The sequence below is a fragment of the Phaenicophaeus curvirostris genome, chromosome 15 (assembly GCF_032191515.1).
Source record: "Phaenicophaeus curvirostris isolate KB17595 chromosome 15, BPBGC_Pcur_1.0, whole genome shotgun sequence".
NCBI classification, from domain to species: domain Eukaryota; kingdom Metazoa; phylum Chordata; class Aves; order Cuculiformes; family Cuculidae; genus Phaenicophaeus; species Phaenicophaeus curvirostris.
This window is the reverse complement of record NC_091406.1, coordinates 3,067,502-3,091,688: the sequence shown is the minus strand read 5'-3', so window position 1 is coordinate 3,091,688 and position 24,187 is coordinate 3,067,502. Positions and strand designations below refer to the sequence as shown.

The 24,187-nt window shown below is 41.6% G+C and overlaps 3 protein-coding genes across 7 annotated transcripts in view; 1 reads left to right on the top strand and 2 right to left on the bottom strand.

Annotated features, from left to right (window-relative positions):
- SKP1 (S-phase kinase associated protein 1) overlaps positions 1-24,187 on the top strand; it is a 259,109-nt gene that overhangs the window by 9,641 nt on the left and 225,281 nt on the right. The window lies entirely within an intron of this gene.
- The window catches only part of DDX46 (DEAD-box helicase 46), a 104,926-nt gene that overhangs the window by 30,167 nt on the left and 50,572 nt on the right, over positions 1-24,187 (bottom strand). The window lies entirely within an intron of this gene.
- SEC24A (SEC24 homolog A, COPII coat complex component) lies at positions 116-24,184 on the bottom strand. Its single transcript, XM_069869330.1, has 23 exons — positions 24,069-24,184; positions 17,815-18,333; positions 15,480-15,644; positions 14,824-14,901; positions 14,373-14,539; positions 13,641-13,813; positions 12,527-12,629; positions 11,586-11,712; positions 11,177-11,286; positions 10,690-10,802; positions 9,927-10,045; positions 9,242-9,297; positions 8,735-8,941; positions 8,308-8,428; positions 7,584-7,742; positions 6,886-7,059; positions 6,373-6,483; positions 5,829-6,004; positions 5,043-5,180; positions 4,274-4,378; positions 4,049-4,141; positions 3,457-3,560; positions 116-3,058 (listed from the first exon to the last, which is right to left on the bottom strand). The coding sequence occupies exons 1-23, from the start codon at positions 24,112-24,114 to the stop codon at positions 2,944-2,946; spliced, it is 3,279 nt and encodes a 1,092-aa protein (XP_069725431.1). The 5' UTR covers positions 24,115-24,184; the 3' UTR covers positions 116-2,943.

Genomic DNA, 24,187 nt, shown 5'->3' with positions numbered 1-24,187 from the left:
GTAAGTATTAGCTAAAAGTAGAAGTTATCACTTGTTGGTCCGTGGCATTTATCCCAATTGCTCAAACGCATCATTCTTATTTTTCATTTTAAGAAAGGACTGATGGACTTGCATGACTTTTTCAATTAATTTTATTGAGTAGCCAAATCTGATAAATTAGCACAGATAAAATAAGCATTTGCATGTGTTACAAATGACTTTTTACAGGAATAAAACAGTGAAAATTACAAACTGTAAAAAGGAGGACAAGTAAATCCTGTCCCAAATTCAGAAGGGGGAAGATTTATAAGTTCATACTGAAGATCAAATGTTTGGGTTCAGAGAACAAAGATTTCATATTACAATATTTTACACTACTTTACAAAATTAAATTTACTATAAGGATTACATCCATAACAATAAACAGAACTTTAAAATCACATTTAATGGTCCCTTACTGAACAGCCATTCTGCATCTTTGATTAAATTCTGTTAAGAAATTAATTCTAAATAGAAGTGAATCATTCTAGTTATTGCAACATAGTCTATGTGGACTTAGACTCAAATATATTAAATTAAAAACGATAATGAAAGCAAAGTAAAATGGATGATAATAATGTTGGCTGAACACTAATGTGTCAAATACAGAAACAGTTTTAAAAAAAAGTCAACTAGAAAAATAGAGAACATTTGCAGCAGTAGAGTTGTCATGCTGAGATCTAACAGAGCTGCTCTCGCCTCTTTTTGCAGTTCATCCTCAGTGTCCTCATTTTTCAGTTGTAGGTAAAACTGACACATCATAGGTACTCCAAGAGGGTTCGTCTGATTCTTGTTTATAGTGTTTTATAGAACTTAGGGACCCTAATTCAAAGTTGTTCACTGCCACAAAGACTGACATCCTTAGCCATTAGTCTGGTGTTTATAAAGCAGTGAAGCTGTGTCCAAGATTTATGGTTTTTTAAAAAAAAATAAGGGATATAGTAGCAAAACACAGTCACAGTAAGAAACAGGCTTCGGGTGGGCTGCTAGATGCAAGGATGGTTTTCAGCACCTGAGTCATAATATACCCAAAACACAAGCTTTAAGTCATAACCTATGCGAGTGCATAGCTTCCGTTTATGGTTTAAATGAAGAAACCCCTTTCCCCGGAAAAAAAAATCAGACTGTCAAAACTTAAAACACCTCTTTACTACAACTAGAAACTGTGCAATGCTCTGAAAAGCTGTTCAAGTAAATATACTCCTGTTTGCGACAGAAAGCAGACAGGGAAGCTTAAACTAGTTCTTTAAGAGTCTTCTCATGCTATTTTAGGCATCGTTCTGAACTTTAGCTTCTTGTCCTCAAGCGACAAGGACAATTTCCTCAAAAACACTCCTTCCCTGAAGTAAGGCAACTCCTGACAATCACGTGCGGCTACAGCCCAAAATAGTGGCAAGTGATCGCCTGGGGTGTCACCCGGATCACAAAATGTGTGTGAACTAGATTAATCACAGCACAGGTTTGACCACTTAAAAAGTGTTTTAGTTCAAGTTACTTGCCCCAGGAAGTAGCTTTTGCAAGACCTTTAATTTTCCCACTATTGAACAAAAAAAGCAAACCAAGATTTTTCCATATGAAGCACTTCCACAGGTATAGGGACACAGTAACAAATACTCTTGGTAGTGATCAGTGATAGCTTAATCTCCAAAACCAGAACACTGATCAACAGAACAATTATCAATACACTTTTATGAAATCATTTAGATATTTCTTCTGTATAAATTTTCACTCCCAAGTCCAATGTCAACTTTCACTTGTAGCTCTAGCAGAGATCTCAAAGTGTATTTAAAGCTTTTATTTGGCGCACGCTGCCTTTGCACCTAGGTGCATTACACAGCTGCAGTAACAAAAACAACTTCAAGCGCATTTCAAACCATAAATAAATCTTCAAGCTCAATATTACATTTTTGTCTTGGGAAAAAGTAATTTCTTTTCCAATTTTAATGTCAGAATATTCAACACTTGTCTCAGCACTTGTTTTGAAGTGCTGCCATACAAACTCCCTCCAGAAACACACCTGATGTCAGGGGCCTAACATTCACTTAATGTAAACAAGAGCCAAAAGTCTGCTAAACGTAAACCAAAAATATCTGTGATATCCCTCCTTGCCTTTCCCCTCCCACACCACTCACAAACTGAAATGAAAACTATTACTTTTACTAAAACAAAGCTCACTATCTACCCAAGTCTACTTCTGCTGCTGGCTCAGCCACTGACGTTTTCAAAAGTGTCTCATACAGGGCCTGCTCCTCCCCACTGATTTTTAATTAGAATACTGACTCATTAAAAGCTTTAACAAATTCAGCCACCTTATTCTGGTTGAGCTTACCTTTAGTCCTATTAGCCATAATCCAATCCAAGCACTGGATTCTACACTTCGTAAGTATTTGTTCGTTTCACAATGAACAGTTGCTTCATTGCTACTTTAAGCATTAAGTTGAACACTGAGATGCTCTGTCTGTAATCACTGGCTGCACTTAGAAAATCTCCCTGCAAATTGTGATCAGTATTGTGAGGTTTTATATCTAGCAGCAAAAAAAAAAAATAAATGCAGAGAGTTACAGAAATATACATTTTGAACAACAAAGAACTCTTTATTTTACAAAATGTATTTCACCTTTTCAGTATTGCCTTTGTAAATATACTTCATGCTGCAACTACTTATAGTAAAAACATGATTTGCAGCAAATTAAAAGGTGCTCAACCAGTTCCAACAGTTTGATTTTTTTTTTTTTTAAGGTACAATATTACGTAGTTGCACATTTGATTCTCAGATGTGGTCCTTTATTTGCTTTAGTTCGTTGAAATCACAGTGAGAACTTCTCATCAACTGCCTCAGGCCACAGATTTAATGAAGATATTACAAGCACAATCGTTCTTTACTGCAAAATCTTTCCATAGAGAAGTGAGCCAAAGACTAGGGTTTCATTTATTCACTTGCTGCTGTATATGAAGGAGGAATTCATAGTACGATAAGGCTGATTCTGTTCTGTCTTCAATCATATTTTGCAGAAAACTTGATTTCAATGGACTGTCATCCCTTAAAAATGAAAATATAAGTGAGTGAAAGAAACATTTGTCAAGTTCTACAGTGCAATGCTTTAATAAAGTTACAGCTCAAGCGATATTTTAAGAGCTTGGGGACATACGAAAGATGATCTCAAATAGCCCTTCTGAATAATCCTAACAAGTGCACTTATCAGCATTTACTTAATTTCTCTGTCATCAAATGAAGATTTCCTGTGACATTTAGTCTTTTTCATAGTCTGTGGAAATTCTAATTGGAGACGACTCATAAGTCATATCCATTGTCCAATTTCTTAGGCACAGCACACCCCACTGTCAAAACTCCCATAAGGAAAGTTCAGTATATGACATCCAAATAGGTATGGTTAAAAGGTCCCTAAAGAAGCACAAAGACTGTTAAAAGCCACTTACTTTACTACATATAGTATAGGAAAGAAAGGTCTCTGTTCTCTCAGCCAAGAAATGAAAGTTATTGTTCTGATGGATTCTGCAGTTTCAAGTTCTGGGAGATGCGTCTAAGAGGCAAAGGGTATCGTTAATACACACATGATATTTTCAGAAGAACAGTAAAAGAAACACTTAAAATAGCCCAACTCTATCGTCATCAGGTATAAACGAATCCCAGAGAGATGCATTTGTGATGTACAGTTTTAGTCTGGTCTTCTCTGAAAGGGCTTGAAATAGTCAAGTGCTCTAAACTGTTCTTAGTGACTGGCCACTGGAGCGGTGATGACTGGGCTGTGATCAGTACCTGTTCCATTGCAGAAACAGAGGGATTTCCCACTAACCCACTGCCCTCACTGTTCTCAGCCTGCTCCCACAGTTCTGAGGAACTTAATGACTGCCAGCCTCCTCTTACTGTGCTTTCCTGGGCAGATCTACAAAGTTTTAGCCTGGAGAAACTCCAAGAGAGGTAACAGAAACTATTTCTTTCCCTGAATCTGGATTTATAGTGAATAATAACTAGAGGGCTGTATTCTGATCAGATCAAAGAAACACATACCATATTCTGTGGTATTGAGCCATAATTTGGAACTCCAAGGACCTGGGTGATAAAACTCTGCCCACAGTTCTTCCCAATCCACAGAAACATTACCTGAAAGACACCCAGCAATAACAACGTTAATCCAACACAAAACCACACCTCAGCAGTCACCTACACATTCTTGGAAAGTACACGCAAAGTAAATTTGGATACTTTTTAAATCACCACCACCACACAACTTACAGAGCCGGCATCCATAAGGTAAGCACCATCCCTGCTCAACTTCTCCACTGACAGCTGGAGAATGGGTGGCTGAGGTATAGTTCGATCATTTATGTTAAGAGCCCCCTAAAGGAAAAGGAAAAACAAGACAGTGGTTCACATCACAGCGCATTGAAACAGCCACAAGAATAGAAGGTTAATTAAGAACAGGATGTATTATACCATATACTGAAGCTCCACCCTTTGCACAGTTTACTTCAAGTCATAATTCAAGTGCATCATTTACTAATAATTCTCAATGTTTTAGTCAAAGAAGACCTACATCATCAACTTAAGATTAGTTAATTACTTCTAGAACAGGAATATCGGATTTATTATGTACAAAAGATGTGATTTCTAGAATTATTCAGGCTCTTACATAAACATTCACTGTTCACAGAACTACTTCGGTGTTTTAAAATGAAGTTACAGAAGGACAAAAAGCATTTGCCACACTGCCTTCATATACATGTGATTTATAGTGCAAGATAACGACAAGGTAAAAAGTGAAATAGGGTAGAAAACCTTCCCCATCCATCCAGACTGAGTACAGCTTCTCTCAGAGTGAATTCTCTCCAGAATCCAGGCCCAAATACCAAATGCATAATTGCAAGAAACGTGAAAACATGAAACAGTAAATTTTAGCTATGCAGCTTTAATGTGGAAAACTTGAGATATTTAACACAAACTTATTTGCACATCACACGAATCTTTGGGATCAGGCAAACAGATTGCGCAGTAATGCACATACCTCATCTGTAAGATTATCAACTCTGTACAGGCTGGGATGTGTCATTAGCATGAGGTAGACAAGGGGCTGGTTTTTCACTTGACACATGGTAAAAATACGTTCATCTAAACGTGTGCTCGTCCCAGTTTGAAATGCTTTCTGCAAATGATCAGGCAGTTAATTTGACCATTAAAGCGAAGTGAGATAAAGTGAATTTAGCACATCATCTATTACTTACTTCTAATTTACTTAATTAGGAGATAAGCCTTCAGTATTCTCTTGTGGTATGGTATTTTACCACTGCTATTTTACTTCTCCACAGTTCTCTTCAGTGTTTCACATACATTTCTCCTTATTCCCCTTAGTGGGTTCTAGAACCCTTTTTCACAGAAAGGGTCATCGGGCACTGGCAGAGGCTGCCCAGGGAGGGGGTTGAGTCCCCATCCCTGGAGGGGTTTAAAAGACGGGTAGTCGAGGTGCTCCAGGACATGTTTAGTGGCAGATAGGAATAGTTGGACTTGATGATCCAAGAGGTCTTTTCCAACCTGGATCTATGATTCTATGAAGTTTGTATCTTCTAACAACACCTCAAGGACCACCCTCACATCTGTAAAACATCTCAGTACTCTAACGGCAAATTTCAGGAAGGCTCAATCTCAATCAAGCAACTTCTCAATTTTGAGTCCGATAAAAATACCGAAAGAGAAAATAGATGCCATTTCATACATTAAAGAAATGTCCTTTTACTTCAGGCTGCCATGCCAAAAAGACAACCATCCTCTTGCCCAGCTTTCTTTTAACTCTTACCTGTTTTAAGAGTGCCAGTACATAAAGTGGAAAGAGCCGCAGTGAGTACGGGGCCGTGAGACCGGGTTGCTGAATGCTTAGGACTGATGAACGGTAAGCAGACAAGGAATCTATCACTGCGTTGACCAAGGCATCCCGAGCATCACTCAAGGTAGCAGAAACTGACCGGTCCACAGCTAAAAACAGAGTACAAAGCTTGAATGAGAGGCTTTTCCTCCCCCTTGCTAGGAATACAGTCACATATGTTAATCTTTCCCATGTTAACAACAATTACATGGATCTTCATAAGCTTTTACCACACTGCAAAGGGAGTCAAGAACAAGCAATTCAGAATAAAAGCCATGGGCTCTTGATCGTGCAACCACACAGACTAAATCCAGGCGACTACATACATACACTTCACTTAAGCCAAGCACGAATAAAAGCTCTTAGGTTTGCAACTTAGAGAGAATCTTTTCTTCTGATGTTACTTCCCATAAGATTCCTACTCAAAGCTTTAGGGATATCATCCATAAGCATCCAAACAAACTCTTCTCACACTTACCCATATTGGCTAAGAGCCCAGTGATGGCTTGTACATCTGCTCCTAGGTAGACATCGCTCAGTGTTGTTACCACAGGTAAGCACATGGTGTGGACACGAATTCGTCTTTCACCTGTAAGTAAAGAAAACTGTAGTCTCCAAACATAACTTTTGTTTTATGAAACATGAGAAATGCAACTGTTTACTCAATAGCAAAAATAATTTAAGATTTAATCTAATTTATCATACAAGAGGTGAATCAGGTGATTTCCAGTAGCTTTTAAAAATGGCCAGTTCTCAGTTTCTGGATTAAGTCTGACTATTTTCAGACCAGAACTAAGTTTCCTAAGAAATTTCTTGGTCTAGAAGAAGCAATAACATCAACATGCAGTAACATATCACAGCTGTGTTCTTAGTATTAGATAAAATAGTTTATGTAAGTTACTGCAGCTGAATTGCAGCTGATAAATGGACACAAGGACACTCACACAAATATCGTTCTCCTAATGCTGCTAACGCTACCTGTACCTCTTACCTTTGCTGGATGTGTACAGGAGAGCTGACTGAAAAGAAACAACTTGCATATCGGTAAGGCTGTCTTCAACTGACATTTGCACAGCATATCCCGCATCTGGGTTTACGTTGGGTAATGACAACAAGTCTGTAGATCGTACGAAGAAGTTCCCATGGAAAGTGTGAATGGAAAGACCTAGAAGAGGAGCATTGGATTGAATCAAGTTTGCTCCTGTGGTTGTAAAGTACAGACACCATTTACACATCTGCCATCACTGTTCAACGGCTCTGTATCAGAATGTTAAGATCCTTCTCAAGGAAACAGAACTATCTTTAAGAAAAGCAGATTTCCCAAACAAACAATCCAGAGAATCCACAAATCCTAGTAGAAAGCAGGAATTTGGAGTCAAATCAATGCAGAGTAGTAGTAAGTCTCTAGACTACAAAACCATTTCCTTGTTGAAACAGCAGTCTGACAAAATCTCCATTTTCAACCATTGTGAAATGGAACTTGGCTGCTAGTAACGATACTGCACATACAGTCTTTAATAAATGGTCTGATTCCTGGTGCTGAATTTTACTTTTCTAATAGTCGTCTTTTAACCATTTAAGCTTACATAACAGCCAAAACACCAATCAAAATGCTCCCAAATAACAGCAAATGCCCATTTCCCCTCCACTCCCCCCCTAAAAAGTTAAAAAAAAAAAAAATGTTCAAACCTTTGGTGCACCTTATCCTCATGACAGCCTCAAACCCAATCTTCCTAGTCAAATATCGTTTCAGTTCCTTCTGCAGTTTCTCCACCTGGACAGGGTTGTGTTTATGATGGTAAGACTGGTAGTAATAGACACTGCCTGCAGAATACCTTGATATACAACCTGGAACAAACCGAACACATATTGGAAGAGTGCAGACAATTGCTGCTGTGGTCTTTAAATATACCAGTTGAATGCAACATTTCCTTGAATTATTAAACAGTTCACACCTGCAAATAGGTCTGTTACACAGTTATAGACCTGCATATAGAGACTGAGATGTAACACAATTCTATGCTTTCAGGAGTGAAATAGTTTTCCACTGGCCTGAATTTGTCACCTGAAAATTTGGTTAGATGGAGGAAAAAAAATTAAAATACTAATGACACTCTAAAGACATTTACACTGATGGTTAAAAGATATAAAAGAAGGAAAGCATTTCAGCCACTTAAACCAGGATCACAAGAATCCTGCCTCGCTCAGGGAGAACATGGAAACAGCCAGGCTATATCAGGAAAGACTGAAAGATTACATTCAGTTCACTGTCACTGCTCATCAAGGGTGAACGCGCATCTTGACACACTAGAGTCATTTAAATCAGGTTCATATAGTAAATGTTAATGCAGGTTCTATAGATTTTGCAGAACTACAACAGTTACACACCCTAAAACACCTTAATGTGACTTACCTAGAGAAGCCAAGTCAGAATATTGTCCACTAAGAAGAAATAAATCCACTGCAACCTGTTGCCCCGAGCAGTCCAAGGCCAACTTCTTGTAAAAGTCAGTTGATGGCGTCAGATGTATGTCCTGTTAACACATGGAAGATTACAAAACACATATTTATTGTCTGTTTTCAGGGACACTAATAATTGACTTTCCATTACTGATTACAGCAATATTTTAAAAAAGAAATAAATTAGATCATTAATCTGTGTTTACAGTGCTATTTTGTTTTCTATTCTTTCTACTACTTTAGCAAAGTAGTTAAGAAAGTAGTTAACAAAGTCAGCTCAACAAGAGATCCACAAAATTAATCTAGGACAGGCAGTTCCAGACCCCCCTACACGTACAGAATGGGATAATTAGTTCTCTCAACCTTTTTGCTTTTCTAACCTTTGCGGTTGCTCTTTGGTTTGGCTCTTCTCGGGACTTTAGTGCTCCCATTCCCACAGATGGAAGCTGTGTCTGGAAAACAGAAATTCTGCCTCCAGTGGGGGACATCAGTTTAAAGGCAGCCTGTAACGCAGGCCCCAGAGCACTCTGAGTTTCCAGGGACTTGGTAAACATCTGTGGCAAGGTCTTCAACAGATCCTGAATTAGCTACAATGAAGAAAACAAAAATATTAAAACTTAGGAGCCTTCCTTATAGAGCCGATTGTTGAACACACAAACGTGTACCAACACTTCTAGTATTAAGGTAGTAAAGAAGGAACAAAAGCAAGTATCATCTTGTTACAGTTCGGCACGTGCTTACAGTCAGATTGATAAATTCAAAGACCTCTTTTCCACTAACAACTTGGCATTTAAACTGTAGGTGTTAAAGAGCATTAAGCAATCCAGAAATTATCAAGCGTATCTCAAAGTGTACGAATGCCACGAGTTATTTAAGGTAGTTCTTACCTCTTTATTTTCATTTAAATTTACTAGTAAGTTTTCTGGCATTGGTATAAATACATCTGGAAGGAAAAAAAAAACAACAGAGCATTAAAGTTTCTTTTTAAAAACACATCAAGCTTCCCTAATAGTATTTGCCAACCATTATACCCATTGAAAAAAGAATATAGTCATCAGTGTGTAAACCCATTTAAAGACAAATTATGTGGATTTTTTTTCTCATCAACATACCTGTGGCAAGAAAGCCATGTAAGAATAGCAATTGGGGTGAAAGGATAATCAAGACAAGTAGAAACACATATCAAAGATTTTCTAGTGTTCATTCTGCCCTTCCCCATAACATGCAGTGAAAGGTGACTTGAAATCAAAGGCAGAAGAACAAGCACTGAGCATCAGACCCCACAGAATCCGTAACAATTCACCAAGCATCAATATTTGAGATCATAAGAGAAACTGTACGAATTCAACTAGGAACTAGGAAGGCTGTCTTCATGTTTTAAATCATGAACAGCCACAGCACTAGTCAGACATCAGGGACTTCATGAACGAATACAGACATATGCTGCTTCTGAAGACATTACTAGAGAGAAATGATCTGATCCAGAAACTCCCACCAGATATAGTTTTTAAAAAGCCTGTCAAACACAGCAGTCTTTAGTAGACACGGATCACAGAAGTTGTTTCTGCATACCTTCAATATCTGAAACTATGAGCATCTGAGGCTGAGAGAGACCTTCCTGAAGACTGTAGAAATGGATTGTGCTGTCAAATGTTATGAAGCCTATTTTTGTTCTAGTGTTCCCAGGAAGCCTAAAAATGAGACATATGGTGTTCAGCAAGATGAAATTTCATTTCTGCAGGGTTTTTTGTTTTTTTTTTAAAACATCCACTGCACCTGTCTTAGGTTGTTCCCAAGTAGTCAGCTCAACAGCTACACTGCACCAGTTTGAGTAAGTTGGTTTTGTGGAAAAAAAGAGCTCATAATAGTCACCTAACAGACATGCAAACATATTTAAAGAGGATAATAAGAAATGGAAGAAAAGGAAGAACCAAGCAGCCAAACACCAAGCAGCATTTATATAAGTTCAAATATAATGAATTTTATGAAAAGTTTCTTAGATACATGCATTCCTTTTACCAAAAACTTAACTAAATTTCAGCTTTTAAAAGATGCAGTTGAAAAGACATCACAAATGTGATGTTTAATTCTTTTTGGGCTTGGTAAAGCAGACAGGCAAGAGCCAGACTGACAAACAAGCTTCATAATCACTTGGTGCAGCTGTGATGGAAAAGACAAGACTACAACTTTTACACTATATTTTAATACAACACAGGTCATTGCTAGCCAATGCTAGGAAATTTCTATTTGTGACAGGAAGCACTGGCATGTTGGTGTCTATCACAAGCTTCACAAGGGTAACAAAAAGAAGAGATTCTAAGAAAAAGGTACTTACAAGTCAAGATTGTCTAACAAGGTCTGGCAGACTGTATTCAAGTATCCCGTCTCTATTGCATTATGAGAGACATCAAACACAAAGAGGTACACAGGTGGTTGAGGTGGACGTAGCTGAAGAAAGGAAAGGTTACCTTTAATTTTCAAACTTACATTTATCAGATCAAGTTTATTCATTCCACTGCAAGTTTAAACTCTTATTCAAAGAGCATATAGATGATAACTAAAACCTCTAAATGCACTTGTCTCTTATTGGGCAATTCTAGAATGATAGTTTTCTTCCGTAAGACCTATAAAAATCTACATATTCTATATATGGGAGAAATTTGACATCGTAAATGTTTAGAAATGCAGAACTATTTGAAACTCTTCCAAAGAGTTCAGATATATTCCTTGAGTAGAAGCATCCTCTATAGCAAGACTTCTTCTGACTTCCCTCTGGGAATAAACCAAAGGGAGATAATAACCAAGAGTAAATAAAACCTTACCATGTATTCAGATGGAGCCATAAACTCAATAGTAGCATTCTGGACTTCAGGTCTCTTATGAGGTTCTCCATAAACTCTTGTCACAGGATTATACATGAATTCTTCAGGAACTATGCAGATAAATGTATATATTATTATTTCGCACTCGTATTAGCTATGGTGCATCTTAAAACAAATAGATTGACCCTTTCTGCGCCTGTCAGGAGAACTACAGTAGGTAGGGCAGCTACTTTGTCACCTGTAGGTGACACGACTGTCTTTGCCCACAGAAAACAATTCTCCTCTGTCACTCCCCAGTGTGACTGACAAGGATCCCTAGTACTGATATGGCCAATGGTGTTACAGACTCAAAGGTGAAGGTGGGATGGGTTAACCATAATGGTTCAAAATATGCACGTTTAAAACTTACCATCATTAACTCTATAGCACAAATTGCATTTCCATCTCCTTTGGTCTAGAAAGCTGACAAAAGGGTTAATGTACGTCCGGCAGGAACGGCATCTCACAATAGTACTGGAAGTGACCACTGGCAATTGCTGGAAAAGAGAAGCTTCCTGTTTTAAAGCATCACCACGCTACAGCTATTCATCTACAACATCACCTACACTGTGCTTCCTGCTGAGCCAGCCCAAGCACACCTGGTGAAGGAAGAAGCAATTCTGCATCCTCATAGCACCCCTGCAATTCCTTAATAAGGTCGGAACCGAGCTGTGACCTATTGGCTGCATAGGTTCCCTTTTCAAGCCTTTAAAGTTTTGAATTTAACCCTGATGGTTTAAGAGCAAGTCCTACACTCAATAAAGATCAAAAATCAGAAAATAACCCCACATCTTTGAAAAATTACTTAAATTGTGAAAGATAACAATGCTTAAATGGTGCACGGCTAAATTCACAAAGATTCCTGGCTATCTGAGGACATTCAAATCCCTTTAAATTTGTAACTAATTATTTAAGTTTAGACTTAGTACCAGGTTTGCTATAAGAAATCAGTAACTACAGTTGAGAGGTGACAAGATAAAGCTATCTAAGCAATACTGCAATTCAGATGTGTTGCCTTCTGCCACAGACCAAACGCTGTGCTGCCTCTAAGCTTCTGGTTTCTTGAGGTTTGGGAGAGGTTTTTGATTAAAGAAATGAGGCTTGAAAGTTTAAAAATGGCAGGGAGAAAAAAAATCAGAGAAACTACAATGATCTGTGTGGCACAGGGAAATGTCAGTTCCCAGGGTAAATATTATGGGCCAAGATTAGCCAATATAATTGACTTTCTTTTATAATTCATTGTCCAGTTCTGGACTTTAATAAAGGCATTGTTGATATTTCAGCATTTAAAGTTTTGAATATTTGTCATACCGATAAGTCTTTGAAAGGATGAAGCAGGAGCCCCAAAGGAAGTTTGGCTTTATTCAATAAGGCCTGAGTTTGAGGAATGTTTGTCAGGGTACAGCGGAACAACCTACATGGAGGACAAAGGGTTATTTTCAGAGGCTTTCAGATAATAAAATGATTATTTCAGTAGCACAGAGCATCCTTTGTACTTTTCTAGAGCTGGTGAATTTCCGTTTCCAGATAAAGGATCTTCTCCAGCCGTGTCAAATCGTTCTGGTTTATTTTGAGCTTGACCCACAGTACACACTTTTGAGTTCTTACATTATTTTATACATGTGATTTTTACACAGAACTGAGTGTCATGGTAGTCACTCAAGTCAAAGCTAAGCCTAACAACATTCAAAGTTGCACCAAATCTTTATATACTTTGTGATATTTTGCAATACCATGTTGAGGTGGCCTTCTACACAAACTGGAACCAGCAAAGTTTAAAAACTTGTCTTAAAAGTTACTACCTATAACAATCCCGCAGTCATTTTGAGACTTCAAGTGCAGATGGGCACAGTACTTTTGCAAATCCAGTCCAGCCACTCATACAAACAGCTTCACAAAGAAGCTGTTACTGCCTTTATCTATCATAAACAGACTTGCAAAGGAGGAGCACCTGGTTATACACAGTTTGATTGGCTCCCTTGGAGAGATTACCTGAATAACCAAATGCCAGCCTCTTGTTTGACATTCCATTTACTCCATTGTTTTAAATGGTTACTTTCAATACAGAGGTCACTCATGTTTTTCCATTCACAATCTTTTTGGTGTACCTCAGTCAAAGGAGTTAACTCCTACTTTATATCTTTTCTCCATCACACTTGTTGCTAGCTATATTGTAAAGTTTCTGTACTATACATATCTATAGCTACGTTACAAGCAACATATTTCTCCTCATACTTTCTACACAGATAATTTTCCTCACTTCAACATTTAAACCACTTACTGCCTTTATCTTGACACAGTGAAATCCATTTTCAATGTATTCTACTCACAAATTTAAGGAAATATTTTGTGAATAGTTATGTTTAGAAGTATAAATTCCTACTTCTATGTATTTTGATGAATTATAGCAAGTGGATAATCTTACTCAGGATTACAGTTGAGCTTCTGGATGTCTTCATGCAAGTTTGGGACAGGAGCCTTCAAGAGGGTCGTAGGAAGAATATTTCTTTCTTGAAGAAGATTCACAGGTCTTAATCCTTCTTGCTGTAGACTCAGGCCAGCCATTGGTGCAGTTAAGTGATTAGTGCCCAGGGCAGGCTAGAGTCAAGTAACATTTCAGAAATTAACACCAATTATTTGGGTGAAACTCACAGTTCATTTAATAAGCAAATGTATTTATCTTCCTTTTTTTTTTTGTGTATAACCTGCTATTGCATTACAACAATATATTTAGAAATACTACTTGCTTATTACATAAACTTGGACTTAGAGGAGTGTAACATAAGAAAATTAACATACAGTTGCTCTTGAAATATAGAGGCTCAGCAGGCAAAAGCGTAGGTCAGTTCCCTTTGAAAGCCCGGAAAAAAACCCAAATACTTCAACTAACAATAGCAACTCAAGGGAAGAAAAACACGCCAAAACCAGCTGAAAGTTTGAAGAGAATTTTTCTGAATAAATTTGAGGACAGAACACTTCAGAAGGAGCTGGCACACAGCTTTTCCAAACTGGCCTGGGTGTCAGCAAAAGCAGCTGTTTCATTTACCATCTTGAATAAATGGCATTCCAAAGAGCACCCCACGGATGCACAACAGGCACTTGGCTTTACCCACACACACCATGGGTAGAGCCAAGATAAAAACCAGACAGTCTTTACCTGGTGGAAATGTTTTGCTCCATCTGGATATTGCAGAGCAGATGGCTGCATTCCTGGTGCTCCGGGTGGAGAAGTATTTTGGTAGCCTGGAGGTAAGGTAGGGTAAGAATACCCAACACTTCTATTCATCTTAAGATTCGGGGCTGCAGGAGAAGGATGTGGAGTTCCTAGAGGCAGAGAACACAACTACTTACAATTAACTGCTGAAGAACCGCAGCTTGCTCACTGCATTCATACAGCAGGAGGGCTTTTTGTTGCTGCTTAGTTTCCAGGTGTCAACAACTGGCAACTGCTCTCAGTTTTACGAAGTGCTTTTAACTGCTTTACCTCACTTACAGGCAAAGACTGTCAGTAACTGTCAGTATATATGTTTGTATATAAACTTCTGTCATTCCCAGACTCTTAAAAAAAAGCTGTGTAAGTGTAATAACTTTTAATCTCAGTGCCTTACCCACAAGGCCACCGCCTTCAATTGCATCATAGCTGTTTTGGACCACAGACCCATCACTGGCAGCAGATGCAGCATCACCTGTTAACAAAGACAGTCCCAGTAAAAATGTTCACAAGTTATTAAGAAATTGTAATGAGTCACAATGAGTTGTATGCAAAGAAATCCTACTTGCTGGATGAATATTAAGATTAGCATAGTTTGGATCTATTTTCTTTCCGTCCCAGGACAAAAGCGAATTAAATATACAACTCATCCTCTTACACACACACACACACATATACACTCTCTCTCTCTCTCCCCCTCTTCCTCTGTTGATGTGACCTCAACAAAGGACATTCATAAAAAAACCCTATCTTTTTTCAAGGAAAACAGAAGTTCCTATGTTTCTGGTTGAATGCTCTTTTAAGATTACTTTAGAGTAGGTATCAGCCATAACTTTCAAGCTGATACGCAATGAAATGCCAGGGGACACTTTTTCCTTATCAGAAGAGGCCAGCTGCAGTCCTCAAACCCTAGAATTTTGTTACCAAGTTCCCTGAAAAACCTTTTTTCCACGATGTGAGTCTCCAATAGTACAGTGTACTGGACTCTACATATTGCATATTTGAGCAAGCTGCAATATTCCAGTTCAACAAAGAGAGCCAATTATTTCCTACCTTCTCGATTTGCAGCTGAATTTAGCAGAGACTGTGTGTGAGGTGGCCCTGATACCATTGTTGATGGTCTGATTAAAGGTGGGCCACCAACCGGTGGAGGTCCTAGAGGTGGCCTTACAGGGTGGAGTGGAGTTAAAGGCTGAGTCACTGGTGGAGGCGCCGATCCTGCAAAGAGAATAATTTTTAGGAGGAAAAAATCATGAAAGTGTTGATGCAAAACCCTCACAGTTTGAACCTTATATATTCCTCTTATTTGAATGATAAACAGCAATTCATACCTAGACCCAAAGACCCAAACATGTGTGTAGAAGATTTCACAGCTTCAGACTGTTTCTGCCGTGCTCTTCTCATACCAGGTTCCTGTTTCTATTATCCACAATCTCTTTCAGCTTTTCGTTGCTGTTGTTGTTAAGAACTTCAAGACGTACGGACGTGTCCCAACTTCAATTACTGTGTCTGGACTTTATAAAGTTAGCCCCATATTAGAAAGAGAAACATGAACTAGGAAGAGTCTAGACAGATCCCCTCTGACAGGATGCTCACCTTCCACTTCAATAATCTGATGCAAAACAGCAACGTACAGATTCTACAGCCGCTAAAATTACTTGGGAATCAACTCACTGTGTGAGTGTGAGCTGTTTTGCTCTGAAATGTTTAACCCTCCATATTAAAAGTCACAGGGAAGTTTTTAATTGCTTTTATTTTTAAATTCTAGGCTTTCTCAAACCAAGACATTCAGAAACCCAATTGCTTTTCTTCCCTTCAAATAATGCCAAATCCTGAGAACACTTCCACCTCTTCGCTCTCTGTTATACCAGAAGCCAGAATAACAGCCCTGTACCTCTAGGAGGCCACCAGAGTAGTTTAATATAAAAGTTAGCCTGTTAAAAGGTAAGGCCAAACTGTCCAGTATCACCAGGTCTCCAGTGGTGCAGAAGCCTGTAACCCACACATGAAAGTATCCTGACACATTCCCCACCACACAAAATGTGCAACTTCATGAGCCTGCACAGCATGGTCACATTGGAAAAGAGAAAAGGAAAGGGGAAAACCAAAATGTCATCCAGTGAAATTATGTTTCCTCATTTAGTGTTTGATACTGTAAAACTAATTACTAATTGCTGCGTGCAGGGAATGCTATGGCAGAACTTGGAAGAGGCTGCCCAGTGCCGGCCACGCAGGCAGGGAGCTGGCAGACCTTTGCTCTGAGCAAGAGCGTGATCACCTAATGAGCTGATTCCATTTTAAAAGTGATCGTTGCTCTACAAAAAACCACCACGGAAATTGTTCAAGAGGATTCACCGCTCAATGAAGGTAAGAATTCTCTTACTGCAGACGCTCGCTCTCATTTCACATGCCACTTCCCAAAATTTCTCAGCATTTTTCTCCCTAATTCTGAAGCACTAATTATTTATTCCCATCCACTGTCAGAAATAGTTTCATACATTCTGTGAGCTTAAGACAGTCTGAACATCGTAGCAAAATTAGTTGGGCGTATAACAAAAATATAGCACCAAGAAACATCTCTAATGAGGCTAAAAGCGCTTCACAAAGAAAAAATATTTGTTTTAACATTTCAAATATTTCTGCACGTAGCTCTTATTTGTGTGCTAGGTTAAAAAAACCTTTGTAATAACAAAGAGTAGTTGTGCAAAGAGAAACCTGAGTACCAGCTTTGTTTCCATAATAATCACAAATTCCATAATAGCGCTATTTAAGGATAGGAAAGCTTTTCACCATCGCATAGACCAGCACACAGTGGCAGGAACAGAAGTAAAAATTGACAATTACTATATAAGATGATGAAAATGACAAGTCTGGAGGAAGGAAGCTTTCCACCGAACCACCCTCTATTTCAATGGCAGAGAATGCTTTTCAGTTTTCTCTCCCAGCTGCACTCAGGCAGTTTGCATCGCGGGTGAGGGTGTTCGGAGAACCACCTGAATCAAGCAATTTACAGAAAGGCCGACAAGTTTTGAGCTGCAGAAGACCACACTCACTATCAGGACTAAAGGTTTTCAGCTGTGAAGTCCCCCACTTAGCTGAAGCGTGTGATGCCCCAAGGAATGGCAAAGGTCACAGGAACAGCACTACCCACACAGCTTCCACAACAAGTCTGTGCTTCAGCCAAATGAAACGCCCACCCCGGGCACAGTGCTTACATTTCTATTCCAGAGAAATCACCTCAGTATTTGCAATGTGCGTTTTCTCAAAGTATCTGCTGACAGCCCCGTTGCACGAGCAAAATCCTGCTGCAGAGCCAATTCTACGCTCTTTTTTCAAAAGTGAAGGTGAGAAATGGGACCTTGGTAAAATAGCAAGGAGTTAGAGTTACCTGGCTTCATGTAGCTGTTCTGAAGCGGAGGACCTCCTGGAGAAGCAGGATATTGATGACTTCCTGGAGGATTTGTATTTCCTGCTAGCGATGGTGGCTGAGCAGACCCTGTCCCTGCCACGTGAGCCACGTGGCTCGCTGGAGACCCAGCCGGCTGGCTCGCAGGAGCCTGGCCGTACTGCCAGTTGGAAAGCGCTGCTGGGCTAGCTCCAGGGGGAAAGCCACCAGCAGATGACACAGCAGCCGAGTTCTGCAAGGCGGGCGGCAGCCCCTGTGGAACAGGACCTGCATGTTGTACTGGTGACCCATGGAAAGGGGCCACTGGGGGTCTATTGAGAGTCTGCCCAGGTCCTTGGTAATTGTTTAATTGAGAAACATTCTGAGCACCGCTATAATTATACTGTCCAGAAGGCTGATGTGGAGAAACCTTCGCCGGCATTTGATGCGAATACAATCCTGGAACCGAAGGGCTGTATCCCTGGCCATCCGATGGATGCATCAGCTGATTTTGAACAGGACCTGGAAGAAACAAAACCCAAACAACCCTTCAGAAAATCAGTGCTGGGCATCATTTCTGAAAATAAACGATGTTCCTAAGAATCTCTTTCCTTTGGGTTTTATTAGTCTCCAAGCCATTTTGTTTTAATCAATCAGGTGTGAGTGACAGAACTACTGGAATTTGGTTCTATTTTGCTATTAGCACTTAGATCTTTGTTTTGGTTTACAGTAACCTTGCAGCCGCTAAGCGTGCCAGTGCCTGGGTGCAATCCATCCTCCTGGATTGAAATCCACACACGATCCTATTCCCATCTGCAGGAACACCCAACAGGAAGCCGCCAGGAGCGCTCTCCCACACAACTGGCAGGCGTACAAGCGAGCAGACCGAAAGCGGAAGCTTCTCTTACGTAGTGACTCGGTTTCACTTGACGACTGACACCAACTTCAACCTTAGCTTACGGCAACGACGCAAACAGCTGGTTTCAGCACAGGTCACTGTGCTATTTCTCAAGTGACGGAGCTTGTCTGTGAAAGTTTCTGCTGTTAATTTTAGTAAGAGAGCTATTCATACTCATGTGAGCTGCCAACTGGTCATGAAGATGGAATGAAGGGTAATTTTATCATAACAGAACTCATTTATTGGGAAAATATAACTTGAGAGGTTAATGGTGCTTTTTCTGTGTTCCTTGGTTGGTATGACTGAACTCATTTCAATTAAAAAACAGAAAAAAAGGTTAATAACTCTGCAATCAGTAAACAATGCTCACAAGGAACACAGAGAGACACAGCACCATGAGATTTCCAGTGCAATAAGAGCTCCATCAAGAAAGCTACTATCACAGATTTTTCACACTCTTGCCACAAATTGGACATTCTGAAGGAAGATGGCAAATTTTCAAATGAAAAACTTCTGAGCAGAACACAGTGAATAATTGATGTTGCAGCCAGCCACAACTCCTTAAAAATTACAAAAAAGCCTTCCAATGTTGTATCATTTATTTTAGCTGGATGCACTGTGGGTTCCCCCACCCTAAACACACAGTTTGCATACTAGAGACAGTCTACAAACACAGTTAAACACCTGAAACCAGAAGAGACCCTTGTCATGGTTTAGAATTAAGATTATTGTCTTTGCAATCCTGTACTATTTTCCAGTTTTCCAGTTAAGATTAGGACAATTTGAACCTGGATAAAAAAGAGCACTTAATTTTCCAGACCAGAAGCACGTGTGGGATTCAACATTTCAGATTTGGAAAACAAGGCACAGAGATGAGCTTGCAGAGAGGATTTATATTTATCATACAAGTGCTGGAAACAGCTGCCACCACAATGAAATCAGAGTTTCATGTAACACTAAAATAAAGACGGCTGGTTTCCTACTGGAGCATTCTGGTTATCTTACAAAAGGTGAGGAAGTTCACATTTCCAAGTTAAAATAGCTTTGAATTCAGGCATTTATGACAATAAATTAAGCTAAACACAGAATACATTGAAAAACACCATCAGGACAAGTAATGCACCGGTCATTCGTCTCCTCATTCCTTAGAAACCCTTAGGCTATGGCACAAAGAGTTGTTATTTCACCGAGCATCATCCATCTCTCTACAGAGCCCAGGCAGCACTGCAGTGCCAGTGATCTCATCCTCACTGCCTGTTATCTGTGCAAAAGAAGTACGTACCGTGTTATTCTCCACTCATTAATCTCAATATGCTACTTATCTTTCTGTGAGGAAATCCACTTACACCCCCTGTCCTTACGACACTGCTCATCAATCTTAGCGATAACTCCCTAAAATCAACGGTGTCTAAACTAAAAGCTTCCAAACATGAAAATGCTAACAATTATGACTCACCTTCAAAAATTACCCTGCAGTGTATCAGACGGGATTTCAGTAATTCAGGTACAAAACCCACTGTGAATTAAACTAGCTACCTCTAAGAATGAAGAACTCTGGTGTGATGCCAAGCCTCCTGACAGCATCACCAGGTATGCTGATAGAACAACGCTGCTACGAGCCATACAAAAAACACAGAACAAATACAAATTGATTTCATAACTTGATTATTTACCTTCTAGCAAGGCTCTCTAGCCTAGGCAGGAATCAGGGTACTTGGATTGCTCTGACACATTTTTCCCTCTTGAGGGACAAGTTAAGAGGACAAAGCAATAGAACAGAATTGAAACTCAAGCTTGACCAGTCTGGTATTTTCTATGGCACTTTGCTTCAAAGAATGATATTCTGAATTTCAAGTTTTATTTCTGAAGTCAGAAGCACAACAGAAAGCCTCGATATCCTACACACCGTTCATGTTTCCAAGACAAGCCTGCATAAAGCTGAAACAAACCTAAAGCAGCAGCCCTGAGGGGCTCAAACCCTTTCCAAAGGGCTTCACAGAGCACAAAAATGTCTCAGGACTTGCTGTTTTGCTGCTGCCAGGTACCCGCTTGCCCTGACCTTTTTTACCAAGGCCTGTCAAAGGAGCGCACGGCCGCTCCAGCTTTCTCAAACACCGCTGCTGGTTTTCTGTGCTGTTCTGCGAAGCCCAGGGCCAACAAGGAATTCTATGTAGGCTGAAGAGCGACATCGCCTGCACAGCAACAAAATAACTGACACGCAGAGACCACAGAGGTGAGTCAGTGTTGCAAGGAAAGCCATGTGCTTAACATGGAACACAAGGTCATTTAACACTTCTAAGAGATCAGGAATAGCACCAGAATACGTATGAAGCTTGCCCTACGGTTTTATAAAATGCAGGTCAAAATATTAGCGCAGGAGGCTAGGATTCAGGTCATATCTTCTGCCATACAGAATTTCACTGTCACCTACTCCAAGTCAGTTATTTCATACATTCCCTCCCACCAGCCACAACCTCTCCAACCTCCAGGGAGACGCAAGGATAAACACAATAAAAAGCTAAATCCTGAATGAAGTGCCATGGGATTGGTAACCACGAGTGCCTACTTCAGCTGACTTTGATCCTCTGGTTTCCAAGCCCAAAAAGCTTCTAAAGCATCTCATGACCTCATAGCGACGTGCAAAGATATCATGTGAGCAGAGCAAAACAGTTCTAAAAGCATCATTCCTCCTTCTTGTTTGCACCTCAGATATGTTAAATGGAAAGCAAATTAGTAACTTGCAGTTAAATCAGCCCAGAACACTGGTCCTATTAAAAGAAAAACACAACTGAAGTAGCGGAAGGTTGTTACTAAGCAACCCAATGCTTCATGCTGACTGCTTTCCCGGTCAGCACAGGCTGCTGCTGTGGCGTTTACCACCTTCACAGACACACCAGCTCGGGGAGTTACCTGCCAACAGGAAAGCAAGCAACAAGTTGAGAGGAAGCACTAAGAGCTAGGCAACAATTCAGCATTCTGCTGACAGCTTTCTTTCCTCGGACCACCACAAGTACCACAACAGTGCTCTCAGTACCCTCCAGGCTGTTTGAAAAAGCTTTTACTGTGAAGGTCAGGGATTGTAGCACCTTCTCAACATGTATCTTAAACAAGCTAAGTACAGTCCACACTTGAATAATCTCATTTATTCAAAAGGCCAGCAACCCAAGCCTTATCTCTAACATGCCACAACAACTGCTTAATTTTACTACCACATTTTTGCGTAACTCTAAATTTCAGTTCTTTATTTTTTTGTACACCTGACAGGCGGGTGGCCTGAAATTCTTCCTCCCGCAACAGCCTCCCCAGACCTTCCACTATGTGCTTAATCCAACTACAGGGAAACCAGCAAACAGAAAGCGATACCAGTCCACAAAGCATCCCACTCAATTACTCCATTAGCTAACGTTCTCTCTGTACATTCTCTGCTTAGACTATAAGCTCTCCAGAACAGAGGCTCTCCCTTCAGGCTGAATCCAAACCCCTCCCACTGCCCTGACCCTTATAAGCAACCCCACAGTTGGTTATAAAATGTTGTTTTGTAGATGACTTTGAGGAAAAGTAACATGCATTTCAAAGGAGGAGGGGGAAGACAAGTCAGACCATTTAATTACTCAAGCACAAAGCAGAAAAATCAAAAGATCTCATTATAATTGTATTGCTACAACTACTGAAACACAGGGAAGGACTTTTCATCAGGGAGTGCAGGGATAGGATGAGGGGGAATGGTTTTCAGCTGAAAGAGGAGAGACTGAGATGAGATCTTAGGAAGAAATGTTTTCCTGTGAGGGTGTGGAGGCCCTGGCCCAGCCTGCCCAGAGCAGTGGTGGCTGCCCCATCCCTGGAGGGGTTCAAGGCCAGGTTGGGTGAGGCTTTGATGAGCAACCGGATCCAGTGGGAGGTGTCCCTACCCATGGCAGGGGTGGAACTGGATGGGCTTTGAGGTCCCACCCAACCCAAACTGTTCCACGATCCTACAATCGTGGAACCAACCACAGAGGATGATGCTGTCTGTCTACGTGAAATCAGGAAATGCTTTCAACAGCACAGATTCCCACACACACAAGAAAAACAAGCACAGAGACAAGTCTCGCCTTCGATTCCTTTCTGCAAAGCTCAAAAGGCTGGTGAGTTACTCAGCTCCACCTTCGATCTCTCCTTGAGAGGGAAGGAAGCTGCTCGGACTCCCCGGGAGGGCCCTGGTTCTGCAGGGATGGCCCCGGTTCCGCCCCGTGGTGCCACATGTACAGCGTGGCCAAAGGGTCACGCCACGAACACAGGCTGGAACGAGGTCTGTTTTTCCTTCTTCCTTGAAAAAGCGGCTGTGAACATGGGAGGAGCAGCGAGTGGGAGCCCAGTTTTTGCTGCTGCTCCCGAGGGGGACAGGACGCAGCAAACACTACCCCTTTATCCCCTATTTGCCCCCAGTCCTGCTGCTGTGCTTCCCCTCAGGTGCCCCGGCCACGGGGAGGCTGCGGGTGGACACACACCGGGGTCCCTACGTGTCTTCCCACCTCTCCGCACACCGGGACCCCCGAGCCCCCAAGCCTGAGGAGCTCCGATCCCCACCCCCAGCCCCTCGCCGGTGTCCTTGACCCATGACCCCAAAGCCTGGCCTCTGCCAAACCCTGGATCCCCATCCCAGACTCTTCGATCCTCGACCCCCGTTCCTGCACCCCTGACCCTCATCGCGTCCCAGACCCCCAATCCCTGGGCCGGGTAGCCCCATTTCTGGACCCCCTTATTCTCACCAGGACCCGCCACCTCCACGAGGTCCCCGAACCCCATTCCAGACCCCAAACGCCGCGGGACCCCCGGCCCCAGACCATCACCAGGCTCCCGGGGATCCCCGAATCCCCAGTCCCAGATCCTCACCAGGCTCCCGGGGATCCTCTACCTCCAACCCCAGATTCTCACCAGGGTCCCGGGGATCCCCGAATCCCCAACCCCAAAACCCACAGGATCCCGGGATCCCCAGCCCTAGACCATCACCAGGGTCCCGGGGATCCCCGAATCCCCAATCCCCACCAGGATCCTGGGGATCCTCGACCCCCAACCCCGCGATCCCCGATCCCAGAGCCCCCGGGGAGCCCCGATCCCGGGATCTCTGACCCAGGATCCTCCCCAGGACCCCGCGGATCCTCGATCCCCAATCCCGGACCCTCACCAGGATCCCGAGGATCCCCAATCGCTGACCCCAAGATCCTCGACCCCATAACCCCACCAGGGCCCCAAGGACCTCTGATCCCGGGACCCCCGAGACCAGGCCCTTACCAGGATCCCGGGACCCCCGACCCCGGGACCCCCGATCCCAGGCCCTCACCAGGATCCCGGCCCCCCCCCCCCCCCGCGGGGCTCTCACCGTTGCTGCAGGGCTGCTGCGCGCGGTGCCCGGCGGGCTGGGCCATGGCGGCGGCGGCGGCGCCGGGGCCGGTGCGGGAGCCCGGCGGGGGCGGGGCGAGGCGGCCGCGCACCGGAAGC

Excerpts from the sequence above, each read along its gene's own strand:
- SEC24A (XM_069869330.1), bottom strand. The coding sequence starts at position 24,114 with ATGGCCCAGCCCGCCGGGCACCGCGCGCAGCAGCCCTGCAGCAACG. Across the intron at positions 11,287-11,585 it reads GTGCTATAGAGTTAATGATG|TTCCTGAAGAATTCATGTAT; the intron begins GTAAGTTTTAAA and ends TTATCTGCATAG. Across the intron at positions 3,059-3,456 it reads CCTATACTATATGTAGTAAA|GGATGACAGTCCATTGAAAT; the intron begins GTAAGTGGCTTT and ends TTCATTTTTAAG.